This window comes from Microcebus murinus, chromosome 14 (assembly GCF_040939455.1).
Source record: "Microcebus murinus isolate Inina chromosome 14, M.murinus_Inina_mat1.0, whole genome shotgun sequence".
NCBI lineage: Eukaryota > Metazoa > Chordata > Mammalia > Primates > Cheirogaleidae > Microcebus > Microcebus murinus.
Genome location: NC_134117.1, coordinates 25,353,053 through 25,361,902, shown reverse-complemented (window position 1 = coordinate 25,361,902; position 8,850 = coordinate 25,353,053). Strand labels below are relative to the sequence as shown.

The window sequence follows — 8,850 nt, the reverse complement described above, 5'->3', positions numbered from 1 at the left end:
GCCATCCTGGTGGGCCCTGCTGGGGCGGCCGCCCGGGCCCGGCCTGACTAAATGCCGCCTCCTCCCTGGCTGCATTTGGCTGTTTCCGCCCCCTACCAGCTTGACTGCGGCGCGGCTTCTGTAAACCGGTTGGGACGGTCCGGGGCGGGGCCTGGCCGGCCCGTGTTTGGCGGGCGGGCCTCCAAGAAGTCTCTTCTCCCTTCCCCCAGCCCTGAGTGCCACGGTGGCGCTGGTGGCGGCCGAGAGACAGAATGCCTACAGCCCTGCCAGCTTCGCAACCATAACCTGTAATCCCGACCTGAGCCCCGCCCGCCTCTCCTGCGGCCGCTCGTCGCCTTCCTCTAATCACTCGGCTCATCATCGGGTTGAAGCACCTGCCGGATGTGGGCAGGGAGGAGGAGGGCAGATGTTAGCGCCGTCTCCGGTCCGCGCCCCGGTGGCGAAGCTGGGTGGGCAAACCTGCAATTGCTCCCAGGAAGCCGACCCTGGGCTGCGTGGAGGCGACGTTGGTTGGCCCTGCCCTCCAGGAGTGCCCAGACATCGACGTAAAATGACTTGGCACCAGAGCCCTTACCACTTCCCCGTTATGCATCTGCTCGAGACTACCCCAGGGACTGTAAAGTCAGATGGGACAGGGCCTAGCCGTTCAGCCAGCACTTCTCAGCCACTTCCCTACCCCCACTCCCCGTCTCCAGTCCTCACACCCCCCTTCTCTCCCAGCTTCGGTGTCTGGTTACGGCTCCTCTGCTCTCATTGTGACTTTGGGCCAGGCTAGGGGGGAATGGTCCGGGAAGGTCCCGTGAGGCTGCACGAAATTGGCAGCTTCTCAGCCTCAGGACTAGGGGGAAGGCGGGTGTGCGACGTCGAGGGGCGGGGAGAGGGGGCGGAGGAGCTGCTCTCTGAATCCAAATCTGTAGGCCCTCAGAAATCCTCAGGCGGGAGCAGAGGTGGCTGGCGGGCCCAGCCTACTGCACCTCTGCTTTCTTTCCATCACCTTTTTCGGACTGGAATCACGACTGCTCCCAAGGGCCCAGTCCTGGACACTAGGTGAGCGCCCTGGGCCCCAGACCACACCCGAGGGACATCACCCTTCCCCCCATCACACACACAGACTTCCCATCCCCCCCATCAACAACTTCTTACTTCTGGAGCAGTCCATTCCCATCCCTGTGTAGGGCAATGAGCATTGGAGTTAGGTGGTGTATGGTCGTGATACTGCTGGTGTGTGTGTGCGCGTGCGCGTGCTCGCCTAAGCTTTATCACCCCTTCCTATGGCATCTCCTCACTCCTCAGCCCCCCACCCCCCCAAAAAAACCAGCCCAATTAATTTCCAACTGGCATAACTGGATAACTCCTATAAGGTCACTGGGCCTCTGTTGGGGCTGGGTGTCTTACTTCCAAGGTAGCAGGAGGGGCCAGTGCTAGGATCAAGCTGTGATACAGGTGCAGTGAGGTTGGACTTTCAGCATAGGCATTGTTTCTGACCTCCTGACCTGGCTTCCGTCCCTGGCAGGGTGCCACGAACGTGCTGATGCCCCGAGTGCTCACAGGGCTTCCAGCTAACCATGCCGCAGTCTCTGGTAACTGCCTTGGCGCTGCCTCTGCTACTGCTATTGCTGGCGGTGCGGACGCCGCCCCCGACCGGCGCAAGGCCATCCCCAGGCCCGGATTACCTGCGGCGTGGCTGGCTGCGGCTGCTTGCGGAGGGCGAGGGCTGCGCTCCCTGCCAGCCAGAAGAGTGCGCCGCGCCGCACGGCTGCCTGGCGGGCTGGGTGCGCGATGCGTGCGGCTGCTGCTGGGAATGCGCCAATCTCGAGGGCCAGCTCTGCGACCTGGACCCCAGTGCTCACTTCTACGGGCGCTGCGGCGAGCAGCTTGAATGCCGGTTGGACGCAGGCGGCGACCTGAGCCGCGGAGAGGTGCCGGAGCCGCTGTGTGCCTGCCGCTCGCAGCACCCGCTCTGCGGGTCCGACGGCCGCACCTACGCCCAGATTTGCCGCCTGCAGGAGGCCGCCCGCGCTCGGCCAGATGCCAACCTCACTGTAGCGCACCCGGGGCCCTGCGAATCGGGTACGCACGGCCCAGCTCCCCTACCCCCAGCACTTGGGCTTCCACTAGGCACTGCTCCCCGACCCCCAGCAGCATTGGCCTCTGCCAGGGGAGTGGAAAAAATGAGGGGGAGGCCTCGAGTCCAGTACAAGATTCTGCTTTCTCTACTGGTCCTTAGAGGCCGCTGCCCGAAGGTGGGGGTCCCAAGCTTTGTTGGCAAGTTGCGTGCGCTGAGCCGGGAAAGCTCCAGAACGGCTGGCGAAGACAAACCCTCCGAGGGTGCAGGCACATAGTCTATGGTTGCTCAAAATTGAGAGAATGAAGAGACCCCACACTTTACTCAGACCGCTGGATCCCAGGCAACCAGACCAGGGTTCCTGTGAGATGCAGTCAGGTTGTGCTTGGGCAGATTCTTAAAGCAATGGATTAACTCAGTCTCCTCACCTCTCTCCTTTCTCCTGCATTTAGGGATTAGTGAAGGTGGGAGCTCTTCTAGCGCTTCCTTGCTCTATCCTTGAGGGCTCAGGGCCATTCAAGTCTGGAGTTTTCTTTGGCGGCTTTAGTAACTTTCACTTCCTGAGCCCCTGCTCTAGTCCGGCCTGGCTGGACTTTGTTTAAACACCTGGTGGGGGGGTCCCAACAGTTTCCCTTAGTCCTCTGGGCTTCCTGCCTGCTGGCCTGCTGCCGGAGTCTGGCTTCAGGTTCTCTGCCTTTGCCAGAGGGACCTTCCCAGGGTGGTGGAGGGGGAAGGGCTGCTCTTCAGGTTTGGGGGAGCTTGGCCTGGTTAGAAAATGGGGAAAGGGGGAGGTGTTGGTTATAAGCAAGGCAGAGAAGGGACGGGGAGGGTGGAATGAGGACAAGGGAGCAGTCAGGGACAGTGTGGCTGCCAAGCTAAGGTGTGGGTTTGTGTGCCTGTGTGTTTGTGCATCATGTCTGTATGGCACTCTGTGTACACACATGTGCATGTACATCTTCATATCTGTGTTCACACCTTTGTGTGTGCCAGCATCCACATTTATATGTACGTGTGTGTCATGTTGTGTTTAGGGATGTGTGTTGACCTCAGCATATATTGTGTTCTGCCACAAGCATGTCCACAGCAATTCATATATTGTGTCTTTGCTGGGATAGATGTGCCATCCTGTTCTCAGGCCTTCCACCTCTACCCCCAGAGCCCCAGATTGTGTCACAGCCATACGACATTTGGAATGTGACAGGGCAGGACGTGATCTTTGGCTGTGAGGTGTTTGCCTACCCCATGGCCTCCATCGAGTGGAGGAAGGATGGCTTGGACATCCAGCTGCCAGGAGATGACCCCCACATCTCTGTGCAGGTAGGGACAGGGAGCAGAGGCTTCTGTCAGGCTGCCCATGCCCCCCTCAAAAGGAGCATGCTAATTCCTTGTCTGGCTTCAGTTTAGGGGTGGACCCCAGAGGTTTGAGGTGACTGGTTGGCTGCAGATCCAGGCTGTGCGTCCCAGTGATGAGGGCACCTACCGCTGCCTTGCCCGCAATGCCCTGGGTCAGGTTGAGGCTCCTGCTAGCCTGACAGTGCTCACGCCAGGTAAGGGGGAGGCCTGAGCTCTGGGGGTTGGGAGGATGGTGCTGGATTAGGGGTCCTTGTATATGTGTGTAAGAAACAGTCCACTCGTGTATTTGCACACATAAGTGCAGCCTTCCCACAGACCGGGATATGTGGGGACCGACAGTCTCTCTCTCCTGTTCTCTCTCATTTGCCCACGTGTGTTTGCAGATCAGCTGAACTCTACAGGCATCCCCCAGCTGCGGTCACTAAACCTGGTTCCCGAGGAGGAGGCTGAAAGTGAAGAGACTGAGGATTACTACTAGGTCCAGAGCTTGGGCTCATTGGGGTGGGTGAGCAGGCATGGTGCTCAATCCCTGCTTTTGAAAAGACCTAGAAAGGGGGAGCAGGGTCCTTTCATGGATTGCTTTAATGATCTTAGTAGGGATGATCATGGTGGTAGGGGATCTACTTGCCTCCAGGGTGGAAGGGGGTGGTAGGGGAGAGAGAGAAGCTGAAGGAGGGTAGGGAGAGAGGCAGAGAATAGGAGAGCTGCTGTGCAAAGGTGCCCCTGCAGGAGATGCCCTGGCTGGGAGATTTCCGACACCCAAGGCTGGGGTGCGGGGTGAGGCAGACACAAAGAGCACAGTCACCGGGGTCCTCCACCTCTTTGCGGCAGCCCCCTCCCATCCCTGCTCAACCAGTCTCTTCTAACTGCCCTTCCCCAAAGGCCCTGTTCCTGCTATTTTTCTGGTCCCTAACCATTAGCTAACCTGTCTTCTGCAAGTTTTCCCTCTCTTTTAAGTCCTAGTTGCACTTACTAACTGCAGTCGTCTTACTGTTTGCCGTCTTTTGTACAAGAAAGTGGAGTGGAGCACTGTTTAGTTCCCTGCAGTAAGACGGGCAGGGCCAGCTCCATATCTTATACCACTCTATTAGACAAAGCCTAGCACAGGACTAGGCACAGTAAGCACCAATAAAGATTTATAAACGAACGGAGCCACACAGATGCACAGATATTTTATGCAGATGTGCACATGAAGGTCAGATATCCCTGGGAGGCCTCCCACACTAATAGGACTCTGGCTTGCAGAAGCGCAGGTCCTGCTCTCTAAGCACGTGCTTGCCAAATGTACAGAGGGAAGTCATGAGCCCTCTAGGGGGAGAAAGTGGAGCCATTTGGCTGGAAGGAGGGTGTCCTCTCAGTCTGCCCTCCTTTGGGGCTGGTATACAGATAGTTACCTGCCCCTCTGTTCATCTTACTCTGGTCTCCTCCCTAGGCACGGTGGGGAATCAGGTATGTGTGGGTAGGACCCCAAAATGAAAGCATAAATGGGATAGGGGAGGGGAGAAGTTTGGCCACCAGTGTGGCCTTCCCCAACTCCCATAGGAATCTCTTTCCGGACTGAACCCAAGGCCATGGTAAGCCTGTTTCCTGACTGTCCCAATTGTGACCTGTCCTATCTGGCTTGGGGTCCCTCGCAGAACCGCATTCTTTGGCTCCCCAAATCTCTCCCCTCATTCTTTTTACGTCGCTCCGGGACACTGGTGAGACCCAGTGTTTGCCGAATGATTGAAGGAAAGAATGAAAACCTAAGTCAGTGAAGCCAAGACGCCGTGTGCGGATGGCGACGGCCTCCTACGCTCCTGGGCTCCGCCCGGAGCCTGGCGCCACCGCGGCAGGGACAGCTCTTGGCTCGGCGTCTGACTTTGTCCTCTGGGGCCCAATTGAGGGGCCTGTCCTCTTGGGAGGGGCGTGGTCCAAACCCCAACCCCAGGGCTTGGCCGCCCCTCCCACCGCTACTCACTACCGTCTACAGTCGCCTTGCGCTGGGCCCCTAAGCCAGACCACGGTTTTTATTGGCAAACCCTGGCTGGAGCCGGCGGCCCCAGCAGCGCGAGCGGGTTGGATACTTAGAGCACATTCCAAGGCGACCGCCAAAACAGGAGCAAGGGGGTGGGTGGGGTTGTGGCGGTGTGGTGTGGGTGTGGGTGTGGGCCGTGCTGTGCGGCTTCGAGCCAGAGGAAAATCCGCTCGGCCCTGAAAAGAGCGGTGGGTTTGGGGCCCTGTGTCAGCCTGGGCATCAGCCCCTGGCCTTTTCTTCACCCAGCTGAGCTCGAAGGCGCCCTCTGCGGGCCCGTGGGTCCTACCGCGCCCACCTGCAGAGCAGAGGCTCCCGGCCAAGAGGCCCAGGCTACCCGAGGGGGTCACACGGGTCCTGGGGAATCTGTACACATTTGCAGACTTTGTAGGATGTTCGGGAGCAGCCTCCTTGCAGCCTCAGTTTCTCCCTCTGCCGCCCTTCTGGTTCTAGCCCCACAGTCTGGAACCGGAGGAACCCCTGCTCCCCACCGCCCCACCCGCCCCGCCCCGCCTCTGCTGCAGCGGACCGGCTTTAATAACGTCGCTGGAAAGTGACACGCGATTTATTATTAAAGTAATGCGGGCGCGGGGACGGGAAAGGTTTAATAAACGCGCTGAGATGCCGAGGATTATTCACCGCAAATAAATGAGAGTACGGGCGGCGTTTTAATAAATAATTTCCTGCTGCTCCCGGGGGAAGAGAGGGGAGGAGGAGGGGGAAGCTGAGCCGCTGCCGCGACTCCCGGCTTCGCCTCCCCTCGGGTTTCCAAGCCTTCCCCGTGTTTTTCGTCCTAGGTTGCTCATACCGGAGATGTGAGATTCCAGGAGAGCCAACCCGGAGTAGCCAGGCCTGAGGGCGGGGGAGGCTCAGTCCATCCTACTTCCCGCACCTTTGGGATTTTAAGTAGTTTGTTTAAGATCCAGCGAACGCAGTTTTTTAGGCTCCCACGCGGAGATCCACAGTCAAGACCCCACCGGGGCAGGAAGGGTTAATCGGGACCAGCTCCTCCCAAGCCAAAGGTTCCTGGTCTCAGGGACAGGCTATTCTCCTCCCTGCTTTTGGCTGACCCAAGCTGGGCGTCCGTCTCTCCTCCATCAGGGCAAGGTGTGAGGAGTAGGCCAAAGGGGCCGTGTGTGCAAATGACCCTGCCTCTGCCCCCTTCCCTGGGCTGTCCTGGAGAAAGGAGCCGCTGCGTCTGGCTGCTCCTTACTACAAAGACTCCAAAGCAGGGTCCAAGGGTCCTTCAGCCGTGCCGGTCTGACCAGAGGGTGTCCGGGAGAAACCCGGCCCTTGGCTCGCCGGTAACGGGTGGATTTGAGGACTGGGCAGAATTGGAGCCCCAGGGGGGAGACCGTCCCTCCAAAAGAAGCCTGGAGGCCCGAGAGGATGACCTTGATTCGGAGAGGGCCACGATCGCAGACTTTGGGGACTGAGGACACGCTGGCCGCACTGGTGGTGGTGGTGGGGAGCCTGGGGAACACCTGGCTCCGCAAATTTTGTGCCTTGGCGGAAAAAGGCGACATCTCTGGCAACACTTGGGAGTACAGGAAATGGGAATGGCGAAAGAGTGCCATCTGGTGGATATTTCTGATAGTGGGCATCAGACCTGGGCCAGGCGCCTTGAGACAGTTTAACTGGAAAAGTCTGAGTAAAAAGGTGCTTGGGTTTGTATTCATTTAGTGTATGTGAACGTGCACGTGTGTGTGTTGTGTATATGTGATATATATATCTAATATGTTCATGGTAGTTATGTGTTATATGCACAGTATGTATACATGTATGTATGTCACAATATATGTATGTATGTGGACTATCTAAATGCACATATATTAATATATATGTGGAAATACACATAGGTTATATGCGTGTGTAGACATGAGCATTGAATATATGATGTGTTTTTATATGTGTATGTATTCATATTCATTTGCAAGTATGTGTGCCGCTGTGTGTCATTCTTTCTACACATATTTTGTTATGTACTAGCACTATTGTAGGGGCTGGCACTACATCATGGGGAAAAAGTTGTCGCTGCCCTCATGGAGCTTCCATTCTAGTCTAAGATGTATATGTGTGGATGCATGTATACTTATATTAATTATGTGTTTATATTTAGAGGATTATGAACACATGTACATATGACTCTATACATGTACATGTAAGGGGCAGACAAGCTTAGGCTCTGGTGGCCCTGGAGATTCCCTGCTCAGGTGCATGTCACCTAGAACTCTATTCTGAGTATGCAGGCAGCTGAGGGCAGAGGGAAAGACACTGGAGACATGGGCCGATCACCTCCTAGGGTATATTTTGGTTATTTCCTCAGCCCTCTGAATGACTAAATTCTTTCTACACAGGGAACAACCGTGTAAGTGCGCCTGTGGTAATGAAAAGGTAACGAAGATCAAGTCTCACCTGTGCGCAACTCAGAGCCCCTACATCGGAAGGATGGTGGGCTGGGGAAGGGTGTGAGTGGTCTGGGAGGCTGGGGTGGGGATAGCTTCTCTGAGGGCAGTTATGGGGGCACTTAGAGGCTGGGAGGGTCCAGGTCTGGGAGGCAAGGAGCTCCGGGAGTGGGCTGCCCGCAATGGAGGGTGGTTGAGGACACCTGGGGACGGATGGGGTGGTGGGATGGAGAAGGGGCCTGAGGGGATTACTGAGGTCAGAGGGGGGATGGAATTGGGGTGGGGGTGGGCAGAGAGAAAAGCTCTGGTACAGGGATGCACCAGTCCTGGGGTGGAGCCTGGAGGCTGGCTCAGTGGGAGTCATCCTCCTTTACTCCCACCCCTCCTTTCCCCCTGCTGGGCCCCTACCATGCTCTAGCCCTCCCTCTGCTCCAGTGGCTCCCACGTGTGCTGGGGGCAGAGGAGGACATCTAAGGTTCTAGGGCTTGGCCTGGCTTAGGTGACTCACCTAAGTGGTGGGTGAGGTGGGGCAGGGCTCACAACATCAGTGTCCCATGAAGCCTTGTCCCAGCCACCTGGGTCACTGCCCACCCAGCTGCCATTACCAGCTTCCAGTTTGAGCTCAGCCCAGGGGTTTCAAACAAGGGTGGGGCATGGACCTAGAAAATGTCACAGAATATCCACTCCTCCAACACACAGGCTTCTGGGGTTGAACTGGGAAAGGTGCTTCTGAGTCATTTCTTCCTTCTTGCCCTCCTTTTGCTGATGTTTTGCAGATGCAGTCAAGTCTAGACGTCTTCAGGTGCCATCCTAATTCTTGGTCAGTGGTAGTACCTCACGCCTCCCTCTCGCCCTCACTTGCTGGATTCCTTCACCCTAAAACTGTCCCTCCCTCCAGTCCCTCTTTTCTTTGGGATCTTAGATCTAAGATTGAGATCTTAGATCTATGGCTGTGTCCTCACTAGTCGGGCAGAAGAGGGAGGAGGGAGATAGGCTGAAGATACAGGCTGGTT

The 8,850-nt window shown here is 56.9% G+C and overlaps 1 protein-coding gene across 1 annotated transcript; it reads left to right on the top strand.

Annotated features, from left to right (window-relative positions):
• Positions 1 to 857: 857 nt before the first annotated feature.
• Positions 858 to 4,560, top strand: KAZALD1 (Kazal type serine peptidase inhibitor domain 1). The gene is made up of 5 exons (XM_012769148.2): positions 858 to 1,047; positions 1,514 to 2,070; positions 3,222 to 3,382; positions 3,465 to 3,612; positions 3,802 to 4,560. Exons 2-5 carry the CDS (start codon positions 1,566 to 1,568, stop codon positions 3,894 to 3,896), a joined length of 909 nt encoding a protein of 302 aa, XP_012624602.1. The 5' UTR covers positions 858 to 1,047; positions 1,514 to 1,565; the 3' UTR covers positions 3,897 to 4,560.
• Positions 4,561 to 8,850: the final 4,290 nt, after the last annotated feature.